Raw genomic sequence first — 19,196 nt, forward strand, 5'->3', positions numbered from 1 at the left:
CCAAGACGTCCCAGTTACTATAATAACAGGTTGTGTTATAAAATGCTACTAATATACACAAAAGACCTAAGTAAATAGAGAGAGATATTAAGTTCTTACATGAGAACATTCCTTATTTATAGAGAAGACAGTTCTCAAATTAATCATAAATTCGATAAATCCCAAAAAAGATTTCTTAAATGAGATTTGGTAACCTGAATCCAAAGTTCAATTCAAAAGTAAATAATAATAACACAGTTTTCAAAAAGACAAGCAATAAAAGCATTCTGCTCTACTAGATACCAAAGCATACTTTATAAAACCATAGTAATTATGAAAGTAATATTTCTCTGGGAATAGGAAAAGAGATCAATGGAAAAGAACAGAGTCCAAAAAGAGACCCATGTAATATATATAAATTAGTTTATGATAAAGTTACATTTCAAATCAGTTTTTATAAAACACCACTCCCAGTTTACATAATTTATAGGAGATTTATTTTTAAAATTTGAAGATAAAGCCTTCTGTTCTAAGCAAGGCCTCAAAATCCAGATGGTATAAAGAAAAAGGCTGACATGATTTAAGTTATAAAAAAATCACAGAAAGTTCAAAGATAAGCAAGAGTCTGGAACAAAAAATTTCAAATATATATAACAAAACATTTAAAATCAGAATTTTATACTATATTTGTACTATAGAACTACATTTGTACTTCTGAAAACTGGGCAAAAGATATAAACAAGCAATTCACAGAAAAATTATTCATGAATAAGAGATATATGAAATATGTTAAAGTTTCTAGTTCAATGAAAATTAGAAGGGTGCTTTTTTGACCACCTCATATGCATAAATTTACATTAGTCTCATATATCATAAGCCTATTTTAAAAACAACTTGAGGGAGTTCCCATTGTGGCTAAGTGGTAACGAACCAGACTAGTATCCATGAGAATGTGGGTTCAATTTCTGGATCCACTCAGTGGGTTAAGGATCCACCACTGCTGTGAGCTTGGGTGTAGGTCACAGAAGTGGCTCACATCTGGTGTTGCTGTGGCTGTGGTGGCCACGGGCCAGCAGCTACAGCTCCAATTGTACCCTTAGCCTGGGAACTTCCATGTGCTGCTAGTGCACCCCTAAAAAATAAATAAATAAATAAATACAACACAACTTGACATTTATCTAATAAGATTATAAATCCAGAATTCTAGTTTTCTTAACCTATCCTGAAGAAATACCTCTATACAGGCACAAAGATGCATATAATATAATGCTTATTGCGGCATTATTTTTATTAGCAAAACCTCATCTGGTTAAATAAATTAGATGTAACTATAAGTAAGTGTTAAAAAGAATGGATTTGTAGAGTAGTCAAATTCACAGAGACAGAAAATAGAAAGGTGGTTGCCAAGTGCCGGGAGAAGGAAGGAATGCAGGTTATTGTTCAATGGGTACAGAATTTCAGTTTGAGATGAAAAAGTACTGGAGATGGACAGTGGTGATGACTGCACAACAATGTGTACTTACTGCCACTGAACTAAAAACAGTTTAAGTGTAATGGTAAATATTATGTATATTTATCATGATAGGAAAAAAAAGTTTTATCTATGTGTTTTTATATGGTAGTCTCCAGCATATACTGAAAGGGGTGGGGGGGGTGAAATACAGGTTCAAAATAACAAAGTATGATCCCATTTATCCTAGAAGAAAAAAAAATTTTTTTTTAAATTTACACATACACATAAGTATGAATGTATGTAACCATAGAGAAAGAAACTTTGAAAAGCATACGTTAAATTACTGACGATGGTTTCCTTCTAAACAGCAGAATAAAGATGACCTTTATATTTTGCTCTACATAATTCTATTTCAATCTTTTACAATAATATGGTCATGTGTTATTTGTATAACTTTTAAAACTATATCAACCTAATTTTAAAATAGATGTCTTAAAAACTCACTTTTGTGATAATAACTTCTTGCTTCTGGCCGAGTCTATGGCATCTGTCAAAGCACTGATCTTCAGCAGCTGGATTCCAGGCCTAATAACAATGAATTGCATTATTACCAGCCAGATCAGTGAGTGTTCTGCACAAGTCCTTTTGCTGCAGTATTATTCACCTTTTACTGACTGAAATCTTTCTGAATAAGTTCAGATACTGACACTTTAAATGCTCTGGGAGGAAGTTCCTGTAAGGTACAACGGGGTAAGGATAAGGCATTGCCACTTCTATGGCACAGGTACCAACTGCTGCATGGGTTTCATCCCAGGCCTAGCAACTTGAACAGGCCAAGAATGTGGCAAAAAAAAAAAGGCTCTGGGCAAAAAATATGCACATACCTCCTGACCACCTCCCTTAATCATTACTATGATAGGTATTCTCTCCACTGTCATTTCACTCCACCGCCTCTAGTGTCTAATACAGGGCCTCATATATAGAAAGCACACAATATAAATGATTACATATTAATACAATAATATCTTTCTAGGCCCCCTCCATTTTAAAGTCAAACTACCATCTGCTTAACAGAGGAAAATAAGTTTACACACACTCTTAAATGACTTAATTTACATCAGAAAAGAAAGGTAATTGAGTCCATTTATGAAAAATTTTTCTCCCTTTTTGGTGGTCTTTGGTTCTTTTTCTTTCATTTTCCCCCATTCATTAAGTGAAAGCACAAAATGATTTCACGGAGTTCTTTTGTGGCACAGCGGGTTAAGAATCCTGCATTGCCACTACAGAGGCTCAGGTCACTGGTGTGGGTTTGATCCCTGGCCCAGGAACTTCCATATGCCATGGGTACAGGGGAAAAAAAAAATTCAGGAGTAATCAAAAGTCCCCCAAATTATTTAGGACTTCATTGATACAATTTCCAGCATCTGTATTTGAAATCGGTTTGACTTCAAAACTGAACTAAAAAAGTAACATCAGCTAATTAATACAGCCATTATCATGGAAACTGTCTTAAGATAAAGAATAAAACAATGAAGCACTGAAAAGGAAAGAATAAGCAAAAAGGTATAGAGCTCTTCAGTCTAGAATGATAGGAGTCAAAAATGGTTTTGAAATAATATCATGAACTGTTAGGGTAGGGATCATTAAATTTTAAACTATGGGATGATTCTTGAAGCTGAAAACAGGGTGATTCAGAGAAAGGAACATTTATACAGAAAAGTACCACATGAAAATAGAAACAAAATTGTAAATGCATATGTAGATGACAAGTTTATAGCATGACTTATATACTCAGGCAGTTTTTTTTTCTTTTCAAAGTTCCTTTGAGAGCTAGAGAAAAAGAGATTTTATTATTGCCATAATTTGATTTGGGAATGTTTTCAGTATAGAAGCTTAAGTACTTATTTAACTTACAATTTTTTAAAACTAAAAGTTGTATTCTGTGACTATTTCCTATTCTACAACTGGACACATTTTGAAACCATTACACCAAAATCAGATAAAATCCTAGAAAAATAAGATTCAGTCAAAAAAAATGCTCATGGAGTTCCCATCATGGCTCAGCAGAAACGAATTTGACTAGCATCCATGAGGACACAGATTCGACCCCTGCCCTCGCTCAGTGGGTTAAGGATCTGGTGTTGCCGTGAGCCGTAGTGTAGGTCGCAGACGTGGCTGGGATCTGACATTGCTGTGGCTGTGGTGTAGGCCAGCAGCTGCATTTCCAATTGACCCCTAACCTGGGAATCTCCATATTCCTCGGATAAGGCCCTAAAAAGACAAAAATAATAATAATTGCTCATGAAAATCTTTTACCTCTTCATAGAGTATTACATAAAAATTAAGGTATATTTTGATATTCCATTATGAGCTTCTGATAAAGCGAACTGCTTCCTTCATTACTACATATGAGAATGGGAGCTATCAGTTTTATGCTATTATGAAATGTTATTATACATCTAGTCATATTTAATGTATGCTGCCAGCTCACCAAAAGGTTCCTAGACAGAAGAGAGAACATTTTTTTTGACAGAATCTTATTTTTCTAGAGCCTGGCTTTTGTTATAAATTTAGAAGCAATATCTGAAAGCTTGAAATGTCAATGAAAAACAATTTAAACTGCTAAAAAATTCTGTAAGTTTTCTAAAAGTATAATTATTACTGAGTCACTTTGTACAGCAGAAATTATCACAATATTGTAAATCAACTATATTTCAATAAAACTTTAAAAGATGGAAAAAAGTTTAGTTTGATTAACTTTATAATACTAATTAAATTACTGTACTTGGTATTAATATCTTCTTTTTTTATCAAGTCTAAGATTATAACCAAAGAAAAAAATACTGAGGGTCTGTTCCAAAAATCAACTTCTAGAATAATCACTAGGTTAGCTAGCACGTGACTTAATCTGTAGTTACAATGAATATTTTTCAACCATACTACTAAACTCTAAAATAACAACCATACCATTTAAACTCAAGCAAAGATTTAAAACTTCATCCACAGAACTAAGGTAAGAAGACAGACCATTGCCATCTATCACCGTGGCATTAATGTGAAATCCATGAATATGTAAGTATGGCTCTGGTTAAAACATTACAGGAAAGGTTACCCTCAGGTGAGGAAAAAAAGCCTAGGTAACAGGTACATGCTTCAACTAGACAGCCTAACCATAGTAACTTGAAATCTGTATTTCAGTAATCTCTTTATGTTATGAATTTTCTGAGTTTCAAGCAAACTAAAACCACAAATCTTAAATCACTGAATACATAGAAAGAGCACAAGGTTGCCTGCCTCTGCCCCAAACAGTACCTAGTACAAATTAGAAACTGAATTAATTCAGAATGCTTCTAGTCCAAAAAGCCCCTTTTTACAATTACAAAAAAGTGCTTCTATGTGGCTGTAGCTCTAAGTCACACAGTTTGATGAGTGAGTCAAGTTCACAGTGAATCTGAGCTCCCATTCTATGACCAGGCCTGTGTTGCACACAGTGCTTGCACTGTATTAGACCCTAAATTTTACCCCAAACATTCAATTAATGATATTTGTTTAAAAAATTGTGATGCTGGACCACCTGCAGCTGTATTACCTATGGTCTATATGCAACTTCCTGAACTTATATAAAAACTCCTAAATCTGAGGACTGAGATCAGAAATTTCATTTACCTGGTTCTTATGCATATTAAAGCTTGAAACCATTAGCACCATGATAGTGGCTATCTATCTTGTTTATAGCCAAATTTCCAGTGCGTGTAAAATTCCTTGATACCAAACAGGATCTCATTATTCATTGGCAGAATCAATGAAAACACTTCCCTAGAGCATGAGAGTTCATAGAAACTTATTCTGTATATGGAAGAGCAGTAGAAAAGCACAGCATAATACTTATGAATGTGGACTCTGATTCTAGTTTGTATATTACTAGCTGTGTGATGAGACAAGTTATTTCACTTCTTCATGTTTTAGTTTCCTCACCTATAAAATATGGATAGTAACAAAATCTCTCATAGAGATGTTGTATTTCAGTTGATGTATGTAAAGCATTTAAGAGAAAGTCCTGAATACATTTTTACTAAGTTATTATCTATTTCTAAAGTTTGCCTAAAAATGTTCACAACTAGAGTTCCTGTCGTGGCCCAGTGGTTAACGAATCCGACTAGGAACCATGAGGTTGCAGGTTCGATCCCTGGCCTTGCTCAGTGGGTTAAGGATCCGGCATTGCCATAAGCTGTGGTGTAGGTCACAGACACGGCTCGGTTCTGGCATTGCTGTGGCTGTGATGTGATGTAGCCAGCGGCTACAGCTCCAATGAGACCCCCAGCCTGGGAACCTCCATATGCTGCAGGAGCGGCCCTAGAAAAGGCAAAAAGACAAAAAAAAAAAAAAAAAAAAAAAAAAAAAAAAAAATGTTCACAATCAGTTATAACTATAAAGGTATTTACCAAATAGCTTTTGGGTTTTATTTTTATTTTTTAAGAGGAATTAACATACCAAAAAGTCTACAAAACTACTTACTGGATCCATTAAAAATACTCGAGAAGCTGCAGAAAGATTCAAACCAACTCCACCTGCTTTTAAAGACAGAAGCATTATAGTTGGAGATCCTGCTTCAGTGTTTTGAAAACACTGAATTGATTCAACTCTTTTCTTTTGGGCCATGGAACCATCCAAACGAGTAAATACAAATCCGGAGGCTCTAATGGAGGGGACAAAAGAAACAACACTACAATATAAAAACATGTTAAGTAATTGTAAATCTTTTCATTCAACCAACTCTACCACTCATTCTGACAAATATTCACTAATCATCTACTAATATGTTAGGATCTGCAGTCAAATTTTTCCCTATAAATTCAGGACTTAACCTTTACAATTCTAAGTTCCCAGGAATATCTTTATTGTAATTGTTATTTTAGATAGACAAAATAAAACTGGTAAGACATAAGAAAGTTTTGCTATCCAAATTAAAACATTTATATGAAATCCTTTCGCTCAAAGTGAGAAACACTATTGAACTTACCTGAGTGGTGTTTCTATTAAAGACAGGAATGTTGTAAACTGAGAAACAACTAAACTTTTTATGTTGGGGTTCTTCTTTCTTAAGTCAATCAATGCATGCATTAAGGCATTAATCTGAAAAGAATTAGGATACCCATTAGATCCCATTTTGAATTGGAAGAGAAAAGTCCTGCCATATTACTTCCCTAAAATGCAAATGTAAAAGATCACTAGGTTTTTTTTAAATTAAGACTAAAAGAATATTATCATAATCTGAACCCTTTCTCTTTCCTCTCAAATTCACCACTAGAAATAAACAAAAAGCCAGTAACCACTAATAGAGTATAATACTTGAATGACAGGATTAAAAGCAGAATTATTATTTCTTATGGTATTTCTTTATATAAATGTAAAGCAAATACTCAAACATTTGTACATAAATATTTTACCTTCGAACTGGATGTCCACTCCATGTTAGATTTCTTCTCAGTGTCACATGCCAATTCTTCTGGAGGACATTCTAACAAATTGTCTCCATGTATATCATTTCTGCATAAAGGGCATTTTGCATGTGGCTATATGAGAAAAACCAAAGTAGGAGTGACACTCAACAAAGTAACAAAAATATAAATTTGCTTAAAATTTTTAAAAAGCATGATAAATTCTGTATCCTAATAGCCACCATTTTATTAATAAGACTTTTATTTGATTCATCCATTTGAGATAAATCTGTACATGCTAAACTCCAAGCAGATATAATATTCTAAGGTAGTAAAGAGAATGGGTAAAAAAAGAAAGCAAAAGTATATGATCTTGACTAGTGGCAAAAGCTTGAAACAATAAATATTATATGCAGACAAGTAAAGAAACCATGAATGACATTTTCTTGAACCTAATAACTACAATATAGCATATTAGTTGGAACTATTCTTTAGAAGAAAAAAAAAATCTCAATAGCTTATAAAGTAGTTGAGTCCTATCAGGTTCATTCAAAGCAATTATCTATTATGTCCATTTTGTACTGAGGCATATTAATATGATTATCTCTAAAATAACTACATACCAAATACCATTACAATAAAAAAGATTCTGAAACTCAAACAGTGTTATAAGTCAGTATAGTGGAGTTACCTTTAGAGAGGACGGAGAGAGTAGTGACTGGATGGAACACAGGAAGATCTGGGTATGTGGATGTGCTTACTTCATAATTCACTAAGCAGTACAATCATGACGTGCATTTTTTCTTATATATATATGTATCTCAATAAAAATGTTTTAAAAAGTATACCTCAGAAGAACTGCTTAAAGGATTATTCCACTTCACATGAATCTCTTTCTCTATCAAGAAATTCTATCTGGAATCTAATACATGGCACAAAGAACCTTTCCACAGAAAAGAAAATCATGGGCTTGGAGAATAGTCTTGTGGTTGCCAAGGGGGAGGGAAGAGAGTGGGATGGATTGGGAGCTTAGGGTTAATAGATGTAGACTATTGCCTTTGGAAAGGATTAGCAATGAGATCCTGCTGTGTAGCACTGGAAACTATGTCTGATCACTTATGATGGAGCATGATAATGTGAGAATAAAGAATGAATACATGCATGTGTAACTGGGTCACCATGCAGTAGAGTAGAAAACTGACAGAGAACACTGTTAACCAGCTATAATGGAAAAAAATAAAAATCATTATTAAAAAAAAAACTGCTTAAAGGATTACTCCACTTCACATGAATCTAGATCTACGTAAACACAACAGCCAATAGCCATACATGGCAATTATGCACTTGAAATATGGCAAAGCCAAATTGAAATATGTTAATAAGTGTACAATACTAATGAAATTTGAACACTTAAGTTTAAAAAAAAATGTAAAGTATCCCAATAATTTTTGTATTTTAGGTATACTGGATAAATAAAAATGTAAAGTAAGAATTATCTTCATCTGTTTTACTAGAAAATTTTAAATCATCTTTATGTCTCACTTAACAATCTATTTCTTGGACAGAGATGATCTAAAGAGTTAGTGGAACTAGAATACTGACTATGAAAAGTACCTCCAAAAATATGTCTTTTTTATGTTAAAAGGGCTTAATTCTAAGAAATATATCTATTGGAAGTTCCCGTAGTGGCTCAGTGGTAACAAGCCCACTAATATCCATGAGGATTCAGGTTTGATCCCTAGACTTGCTCGGTGGGTTAAAGGATCCAGTGTTGCTGTGAGCTGTGGTATAGGTCACAGATGTGGCTCAGATCTGACACTGCTGTGGCCGGCAGCTGTAGCTCTGATCCGACCCCTAGCAAGGGAACTTCTGTATGCCGCAGGCTTCAGCCCTAAAAAGCAAAAAATAAAAAATAAAAAAATAAAATAAAAAAGAAATATATCTATTTAAACACTGATATAATTAACTATAAAGGTACACTACTAAATACAAGTGCAAAACTCTGCTGGACTTGGGTTTTCATTATACTCAATACTGGAACACCACTCCATCAAACATTGAATCTGTACTCAGCTTAAACTAACCTGCTCATTCTGAATGACTTGGCAAATACAGGGTTTACAAAAGACGTGTGCACAGTGTGTTATGACAGGAACTGTTAAAGAATCCAAGCAGATTGCACATTCTTCATCAGAACCTGAGCTCAGAATTAACTTCATCTTCTTTATTAACTTCTTTCGTAGTTCCTCAGGTGTATCATTTCCTAGAGAAAAGGCTGAAAACTTAATCTCAGGGCAAGATTTGTACTATGATTAGACAAGTTCATCTTCCTTATATAGGGAAAAGTTTTGCTTGGGTGGTCTGTAGTCTTTTTTTTAACCGCAGGAAAAAAACATGATTTAAATTTGAAATTTTAAGAAAAAGTCACAGGAGTTTCTGGTCAGTGAGTTAAGAACCCAACTAATATCCATGAAGATGCCAGTTCAATCCCTGGTCTCACTCAGTAGGTTAAAGATCTGGCATTGCTGCAAGCTGCAGTGCAGGTCAGAGATGCGGCTCAGATCTAGTGTGGCTGTGGCTGTGCTGTAGGCCAGCAGCTATGGCTCCCATTCAACCCCTAGCCTGGGAAACTCCATATGCTGTGGGTATGGCCCTAAGAAGACAAAAATAAAAATTCCAAAGCTCTACATAACATACCTTACAGAAGCATATCATCAGAACACAAAGTGCAGATACTACTATAGAATAAAAGGCTTATCCAATGTGAACCTATCATCTAAGACTACCAGTGGAAATCTTGGAAGACCTTATTTCCATTTCATTAAGATATTCTTGAGTGTAGTCCTAGTCGAGTCCTATACTACAAACAATGTCCATTTGACAAACTAAATTTACATCATATGAAAAATTTCTCATTTTGATTTATAATATCTCTAGTAAATATGATATGTAAGCCAATCACAGTTACCTACCTGAGGGACCACTGGAAGACACTGCATTTGTAAGAAGGTGAGTATGACAACAAATCTGCCGCAGTCTAAGCAAAAGACCCAGGACATCTGCATAATGTGCAAGGACCGTCCCTTCATTAAAATACCTAGAGGTAAAAATGTTAAATGTTATGAAGCCTCTAAACAGTAACATTTCCTATTCTACAACAGTGGAATAAAAATGGCATTGGTCTCTTCTTTGGAAATCACTTCAAAAACAAGAATGGAAAACAGAAAAGTAAAAACTCTAATGAAACCAGGAGAGATTTGTAACAGGAAAGCAAAGTATATGAGAAATGGCTTGCCAACTGCAGTAAAAGTCAAACAGAAAGATGCTGAGAGATACAACTGGAGATCTCAAGCAGACTTGCCAGAGCACAATTTTTCAATAAACAGTATGCCCTGAGGAGAAAATCACCATCTCTTACATGCAGAAACAAAATCAGGGTGCATGGCTCATGGCTTGAACGTCCCTGGGCAAGTTTTTATCAAGAAAGAAAGAAGGCAAGCGGAATAGGGAAACACATGGAAAAGACTATGAGGACAGTGTTCCATACTGTAAGGAAGCCTAAAGCTTCTGATCTCTGTTTTATGAGCACAAGTAAAACCTGAAAGAACCCATATGTTGTAACCCTAAGTCATAATTAAATAGGGATATATTTCCTGCTGGTTGGGGATATAGCTATGACCCCTATCCCTTCATATGACTCTCTTAGAAATAGCTAGTCCCACAAGAACTCAAGACATTCATATTTGAGTAACAATCAACAAAAAGCAAAGGAGAGAACAAATGGCAAAGAAAGAAACCTCACCAGAAAAATGTTTCTTAGAGCAAATAAATAAAAATTACGGCCAAGAATACTGCCATGATTCAACACCACTCAATAAAATAGTTCCTCCTAAAAAATCCAATAGCTTAAAGCAGAGACAAAATTTTGAAAAGCTATGGCAAAACAAAATAGAAATCAAAGATGCGCTGGTACTACTAAGAAGTGTGAAAGAGTAAAGTGAACTATTAGAGAAAGCCCAGGAAACTAACATAAAGGGAACTAGTCACTGATTAAAAATGTAGGAAAGAATGTGAAAAAAGATTGAGAAAAGCAAAACTAAAGATGTAAAGGATTAGAATAAAATGATACCTATGGAAAACAAAGAATATCCAACATAAATAGAAATAAAATAATGGAAAAGAAAACAGTATTTTAAGAAAACTTTCCAAAAAGGTATTTGAAGAGAAGCCTGGCATCTACAGATTTTACTGCATGTTTTAGGGGAAAAAAAATCAACAGAAGTCTTGGTCAAATTGCTGGACTTAAATACTATTATTTTTTTCTTTTGGCCACCCCGCAGTATATGGAGCTCCAGGGCCACAGCCGCCAACTAAGCCACAGCTGCAGCAATGCCAAATCCTTAACCCACTGTGGCAGGCCAGAGATCGAAACAGCGTCCCAGACAATGTCAATCCTGTTGTGCCACAGTGGGAGCTCCAAATTACTAGACTTTAAAAGAATAAAATAAGAGCTTCTATAGGAATATTCAATATAAAATACAGTAGAAGAAAAACAAGTTCTGAAGGAAGAATGGGTGATCCAAAAATTATATATGAGGCAATCTAATATTCAAGTATTAATGCAATAGAAGAAATACAGCATATGGTTAAGAGCACAGACTCTAAAACTAGACTGAATTCAAAACCTAGCTCTGCCAATTTAACTGTCAAATCCTGAGCAAGTTTCTCAACCAATACCTTGAGCTTCCTTAGCTGTAACAGAGGCATAATATGTACCTCACAGGACTGTGGTATCAAAAAAGTTAATACATGCAAAGCATTTAGAATAGTGCCTAGACTATGGTAAATATCTATCTGCTAATAGTAAGGGTAGTATGATGATAAACAAATGCTGCTCGGTATTCAAGCATGCAAGGAAAATAAACAATAAGGTCCTAACCTACAGCAAAGGGAACTATAGCCAATCTCCTGGGATAAGTCATAATGGAAAATAATATTAAAAAAGAATGTATACATGTGTATAACTGAGTCACTTTGCTGTACAGCAGAAATTAGCACAACACTGTAAATCAACTGTAATTTTAAAAAAGAATAAGTAACATAAAGATTATACTTACAAGTTCTAGAACCAAATTGCCTGAGTTTAAATACTAGCTCTGTTATTCAGGAGCTGTGTTACACAGTACCTAACTGCTCTGTGCCTCAGATCTGTCATCTGTAAAATGTAAGTAATCCCTGTATTGACTTAAATAAGGACTGTTGTAAATTAATATACATAAAGCACTTAGATGAATGCACAACACCTAGTAAGTGCCCAATAAATGTTTTAGTAAATGTATTACTTATTAAACTATTTTTAAAGTAATTTTTCCTCTGAGAACAGTTTCAATAAAGTTATTCTTTTTCAATCTTTTCAAACAGAGTAACACTTACCAACAGTCTAATTATTCCCTGTCATGATCATTTCCTACACTACTAAGCAGCATTTCAGTTTAAGAAATTTCTTTTGGGTGCTAAATATTGAAATAGAAGCCTCCTCTTACCTCATCAGCTACTCCTGTCTTGCTAAAATCCTTCTCTAACTTTGCTCACTCTCTTAGTGATCTTATCCAGTCTCCTGGATTTAGTTACCATTTACACACGGGTGCCTTTCAATTTTACATTAAACCAAGAACATTCCCATGAACTCTATCTCACATCCATCTGACTGTGACATCTCCACTTGGAAATTGCACAGGCATCACACAATGAGTCCAAAGCTGAATTTCTCATCTTCTCTGGAAAAAACTCTGCTTTTCCCATAGTCCTAATTCTGCAAATGGCAATTCTACCTTTCTAGTCACTCATGTGAAAAACCTTGAAATTATCTTTCACTCCTTTCTCTCACATCTCAAACTATAGCAACAACCAAGTTCTGCTGGTTCTACCTTCAAAATATAACAGAATCCAGGCATTTCTCATGCCCTTCATCACTACTATTGATCCTTATCTACCAGTCTCACCTTTTTCTTCCTTTTAAAGACAAACTTCATGAGAAATGGTCTTACCCATACTGCTGCTACTTCTTTGCAATCCCCTTGATCCTACAATTTGGCTACATATCTCATTATTCTGGTGAAACTATTTTGGAAGTTTAAACCAGGAGCTTTTGAATCACCGAATTAAATAGTCTTTACTAAGTATGTCACTATGTGACACTACTGACCACTCTTTCTTACTGTCTTTACTGGAATTCTATATAGTTTTCTCTACTCTCTTCATACTTCTCAACTTAACAGAATCTCTTCCAATGGCTCCTCTTTATTTTTCCTATGTCCTAAATGTAGATGTTCCCCCAAGTTTTGGTTCTTAAAAGATTTTATCTATATATACTTCTCTCAATGTTTTTAATCTTCTCCCATGACACAAACAGGAGTTCCCGTTGTGGCTCAGTGGGTTAAGAATCCAACTAATATCCATGATCCCTGGCCTCACTCAGTGGGTTGAAGGATGCAGCACTGCTGCGAGCTACAGCTTAGGTCACAGCTGCAGCTCCAATTCAACCCCTAGCAAAGTCTATGACTAGCAATTCAAAACTTGCCGTTTCATATAAAATTTTAACTATTTCCTAACTTAATTACTTACCTGGTGAATTATAATATTGTTTCACTCACTTCAACTGTTAATTCATAAAAAGCAGTTTAAATAATGAAAAAAAACTTCAATGTACTTAAAACTTCATTTCTAACATATCTAAAAAATGCTATCTAATTAAATGTTAATAAAGAAAATAAAAATTAATTTCTAAAATGATTTTCTTTCTCCATACCTTCCAATAGTAGCTCTGCCATCATTCTTCACAGATTGATAAATCTTTCTCTCTTCATCAGAAAGTGTAATATGCTGAATAAATACTTTACGTTCTGGTAGCTCCAAAACAGGTTTTCCTTTAATTTTGCTTGTCTTTGTTCTTCTAAGTGTAATATTTTTAATTAGGGACTGTAAACGCCTAGTCAAAATAAAACAAATAATTATATAACTTATTTCTATATGAACTGATTTAACTAGAACAAAAAAAGAATATTTTAATCTATTACTGTTTTAACACCTTTCAAAAAAATCCCTTATATGGTGTTTTGTCCAATCTTGTAATGGATAGACATATACTACAAAGATAAAAGTACAGCAACAAAATGCATTTAAATTTTCCCTCAATCCAGTATCTGTCAAAGTTTAATCTTTTATCCTTTTCTTATTTTTAAGCTCTTTTTCTAATTACTCACCTTTTTACCTCTCAATTTTGTCAAGCTACAACACCCAGTGTCTGACACTGAAATTCTTAATAAGCATCTATTAAATGTAAGGCATTATACTTAATACCATGAAAACATAAATATGAGTAAGATCTTACCTTTGAAAAGTCTCTCCAATAATATAAAAATCAAAGTACATAAGTTAAGTAATTTTTATAAAATAATGAGTGCCAAAAAAATAAATAAAAACATGATATGACAATTCAGAAGACAGAGAAATGTCTTCTGGGTTCTACAGCCTTTACATTCCCTTTTCTCAATAGCAGAAAAAAAGGATACCAACTCTTTTAGAAAAGATTCTTCCTAATGATGAAGTATAAATACAATTTCTTAGATTAGAATTTAAACTTTTCCACTATAACCCTACAGTAAGAAAAACCTTTTACTCTATCCAACAACCATGTATACAAACACATGCACATATAACAGAAACAAACATTTCACAAAATAATACTATGTGTGATACACTCTGCTGTTTTTTCAATCTTCTACTGTTTCATTTTCTTTAATGAACAGCTATAATGCTAGCTGTCATCTTTATAATTTCACAACCCACTAATAAATCCTAAACCCTTTGTTTGAAAACCACTGCTCTAGGCAAAAAAATCTGAACTACATTAGCTTAGTACCTTGCAAAATGGCTATCACCAAGTTGACTTTTATTTACGTTCTCAACTTTTATCTATCTCCACCAGAAACAACTTTCTCTTATAAAGCTTTTGTTGATGCCACTGTATTATCATATTATTCAATTGTCACTATCTAAAACTATATAAGTTATGAAAATTTAATGCATATTGGATTCTATGAGCATATGTTTTTCCTGCCACTGGTAGTTTTGAGAGTAAAACCAAAAGACAAAGACCTAAAGCTCTGCTTTTCCTTCAGTTTTGACTAAAATCAGGGTAAAGGAGAGTTAACCTTTTTGTGGTTAGAAATTTTTATTCCCCCCAAGCAAGAATCATTAGATTTTTGACAGTCAAAAGCATTAACCCGTAAACACTTTTTGGAGAAGAAAACCAACAGTCAGGTTAAAATGGTAACACAAGCGGCAACTGGTTCAAGCTGCTAACAATTATTTGTGGCTAATATTGGGAGTTCTCATTATGGCGCAGTAGAAACTGACTAGTAACCATGAGAATGCAGATTCGATCCCTGGCCTCGCTCAGTGGCTTAAGGATCCAGGGTTGCCATTTGCTGTGGTGTAGGTTGCACACTCGGCTTGGATTCTGCGTTGCTGTGGCTGTGCTGCAGGCCAGCAGCTACAGCTCCAATTTGACCCCTAGCCTGGGGACCTCCCTATGCTGCGAATGGAGCCCTAAAAAGCAAAAAAAAAAAAAAAAAAAAAATCCAAACAAACGAAAACAATTATTTGGGGCTAATATTAATCAATTGTCATGAAATTACTTACCTAAGTCCTCCTTCATCTCCCATTGTCACAGGACGCTGTATTGTTCTATGCCACCATTCTCTATCAATAAATGGTTTAAGTTTTAAAAAGGAAAGGAGAGACCACAAGTCTTTTAAAGAATTCTGGATTGGAGTGCCTAAAAAGAAGAGAATCTATTACAATTCTGCAGCCAGAGTACATAATCAGAATATCCATCTGGCCAACCAATGGAGACAACAGTTGAAAATGGGCATTTCATTCTAAGCACACTACTAAGTTGTGACTGTAATTCTCTGTTACACATATACACAATTTCAAAATATAATCTGGCTCTTGGGTTTTAGCTCTCACTTGCCATACCAGCAAAAAGACTACAGACTCCATAAACTCAGCTTTCCCCTTATCAAGAACATTTGCTTACTTGATTTTTAAATCAGCAGCATTAGTAAGAAGGAAACAATCTAAGTTTTGTTTTGCTTTTGGCTACACCTGTGGCATGTGGAAGTTCCTGGGCCAGGAACTGAACCCAAGCCACAGCAAGCAACCCGAGCTACTGCATTGACAACACCAGATCCTAACCCTCTGCACCACAAGAGAACGCTGAATCTTAGTTTATATTCTCTTCCCCATCTTCCAGTAAAGGTTCACGAGTAGCATATAGGTTCCAAGATGAGAATTAGAGAAATCAAGATTCTCACTGGAGGACTGAAGTGTCTAGAGTTTTTAAAGTTCAAAAAAAGTCTGTTGACTATTCCATAAATGAACTATAATTCAAATGTTGCCATATCATGGACAGTTATGGAAAAAAATCAAAATATTTTATTAAATGATTTAGATGACTAATTTGGGAAAGATTTTATATCCACTTGAAGTATACAAAGATACCTTATAACTTACTTAATGATACATATTATGGGGATTAATTTTTTAAAATATATGCTATCATTACCTGTCAATACCCATCTTCTTTCTGCTTCTAAATCAAGTACAGCTTTTGTCTGCTGAGCATTTGGATTTCGTATGGCATGTCCTTCATCCAGGATCACTCTTAGCCACCTTATGCTATGTAATGGACTATCACCTTTAGTCTAAAATAAATGTTTCATATGAATTAAAAACACAGGAAAGTAAAATAGTACTTTATATAACCTGATAAGTAATATTTGAGTTATTATTCTTTAATATCAACACTTACTATATGGTACATACTGCTTTAAGCAAAACATACATTAAATTATTGAATGTTCACAAACTTATGAAGTATTATTACAATGAGAAAACCCAAGCACCAAGGTGTGAAGTATGTTGCTCAAAGTACCACAGCTAGGAAGTGCAGAGCTAGCATTCAAACCCAGGTTGCCTAGCCCTCTACTGAGACCTAGTTCAATACACTGAACTATTCGCCTCAGATTCAAACATATGATGATATTTGAATATAACATAATCACTTTCTTCTGTATAAAATTTATTGTTTTTACTTGAAAACTAAAATTTTTACAATAAAGTATCTTAGAAAATATTTTAACAACTGGAATTACAGGCAAACAACAATTAAGATTCTAAATAAATCAAGAAACTCCCAAGTTTTCAGATACAAAACAGCTTATTTTTAAACTGAGATAATCAATTATCAAATCATTGTGATAGAAAATAATATTCCAAAATATAAGAAAAAATAAGAATTCATTTATACATTGCTATATACACTTAATTACAATTCAAATTTTAAAATTTAAGTGTTATAAATGGAAAATATTCCTAAATTCTTATCTAAAGGAAGTCCAACATTTTTTTGCAAAATATTTCAAAAAATTCCTTTTCCCCCACCTGCTTTTTAGGGCCACACTGGCAGCATATGGAATTTCCTGGCCTAGGGGTCAAATTGGAGCTGCAGCTGCCGGCCTACACCACAGCCACACAGGATCCAAGCCATGTCTGCAACCTATACCACAGCTCACAGCAACACCAGATCTTTAACCCACTAAGCAAGGCCAGGGATCAAACCTGCATTCTCATGGATACCAGTCAGATACATTTCTGCTTAGCCACAATGGGAACTCCCCAATTTCCTATTTATTTCTAATATATTAAATATTTAAAAAGAAAAAAGGGAAAAGTACAAAGTCTGAATTTTAGAACACTTTAGAAACCTGAAGCAATTTCTTAAATTCAACTTCTGAAACCCTTGAGTATCAACATACTTACTCCATAGTCATGAGTTAAAATATTGTATGTAGTCAAAACAATATCCTGTTTTGAAAGCAAGGCTGGGTCTCTAACACGATCAGGACCATAGTAAACATAAAAATTCAAGTGCACATCTGATTTTATATGTTGTCCAAACTGGTCCTAAAAGAAAATTAGAAATATTTTAATAATAAGTAAATTAATGTCAAGTTTAATATGTGTATAAAATGTACTGTTTTGGAGTTTCTGCTGTGGTACAGTGGGTTAAGAATCTGACTGCAGTGGCTCGGGACACTGCAGAGGTGTGGGTTCAACCCCCAGCCCTGCACAGTGGGTTAAAGGATCAGGTGTTGCCACAGTTGTGGTGTAGGTTGCAGCTATGGCTCAGATTCAGCCCCTGGCCCTGGAATTTCCATACACTGTGGGTACAGCCATTAAAAAAAAAAAAAAAAAAAAAAAAAAAAAAAAAAAAAAAAACTACTGTCACAAATTAAACTACTAAAATTGCATAAAAATCAGTTTCATATAATCCAAACTAAAATAACCATATAATAACAGTGGTAATTATTATTTTGGCAGGGAAATATATATATGTATACATTATATAAATTTTGCCTGGCCCTACTGCTTCATTTTTACTGTGGATTTTTTTAGGGGGCCACAACCAATGCATGTGGAAGTTCTGGGCTAGGGATCAAACCCAAGTCACAGCAGTGATGACATCAAACTTAACCAATAAGCTACTAGGGAACTCCAGCTGCTTCATTTTCAGAAGGAAAAAGCAACCAAAACTAAAAAAAAGAGTAATCATTTTTTTTAAATTTAGTATTTTAACAAAAAGAATCTCTAATGCTTCCAGTTAGTGACTTAATAATATCAAAATTAAACAGTAAAAAACAATAAGCAATATTTTCATAAATGTAGGCAGAGACTCAAACACTTGAATCTTATCTACTTTCATTTATTTATAACAGGCCTACTACTTCCCAGGTATCAACCAGAAAGGTGGTACAGCTAAAAAGAAAAATAAGACCTGGTACCTGCCCTCCTTAAGAACAAAATCAGTTTAAAAAACTTGAAAACAACAGATCTGGGAGATTCTGAGCAGAAATAAATATCATGATTAAATTGGAGGCAGAACATTCTAGGAACACACAGCTGTGAAAATATTAAGTGAAAGATGAAGACCTAAACTAGAATGGCAGAGGTAAGAATAGACTGGAAAGAACTGGTATGAAAGAAAGGGGCTAATGGGACTTGAGGACTAATTAAATATAGGATGCGATAAGAAGGGAGAAGACAAGAGAAGCCTCTGATACTTAAAATAACTGTCTAGAGGAAGTATGTGATAAAGATATAGGGAAGGTTTTAAAAGAAGGAGAAAGCAGGCATAAAGATGTGAAAGAAATAATAAATATTATTATTTTAGACATTTACAATTTTTGGTCACTAGAGAA

General features: G+C 34.2%; 1 protein-coding gene across 4 annotated transcripts in view; it reads right to left on the reverse strand.

Annotated features, from left to right (window-relative positions):
- The window catches only part of HLTF (helicase like transcription factor), a 71,822-nt gene that overhangs the window by 9,549 nt on the left and 43,077 nt on the right, over positions 1-19,196 (reverse strand). For 3 of the 4 annotated variants that reach the window (XM_003358605.5, XM_013992040.2, XM_013991989.2), the window contains exons 15-24: positions 17,758-17,901; positions 16,502-16,640; positions 15,574-15,709; positions 13,679-13,858; positions 9,843-9,967; positions 8,955-9,133; positions 6,880-7,005; positions 6,453-6,565; positions 5,948-6,128; positions 1,937-2,017 (exon numbers count right to left, since the gene is read on the reverse strand). In XM_003358605.5, coding sequence (XP_003358653.2) covers positions 1,937-2,017; positions 5,948-6,128; positions 6,453-6,565; positions 6,880-7,005; positions 8,955-9,133; positions 9,843-9,967; positions 13,679-13,858; positions 15,574-15,709; positions 16,502-16,640; positions 17,758-17,901 — 1,404 coding nt within the window. The remainder of the gene's footprint in view (positions 1-1,936; positions 2,018-5,947; positions 6,129-6,452; positions 6,566-6,879; positions 7,006-8,954; positions 9,134-9,842; positions 9,968-13,678; positions 13,859-15,573; positions 15,710-16,501; positions 16,641-17,757; positions 17,902-19,196) is intronic. The other variant, XM_013992063.2, reaches the window with a different exon arrangement.

Source organism: Sus scrofa, chromosome 13 (genome assembly GCF_000003025.6).
Source record: "Sus scrofa isolate TJ Tabasco breed Duroc chromosome 13, Sscrofa11.1, whole genome shotgun sequence".
Lineage (NCBI taxonomy): Eukaryota > Metazoa > Chordata > Mammalia > Artiodactyla > Suidae > Sus > Sus scrofa.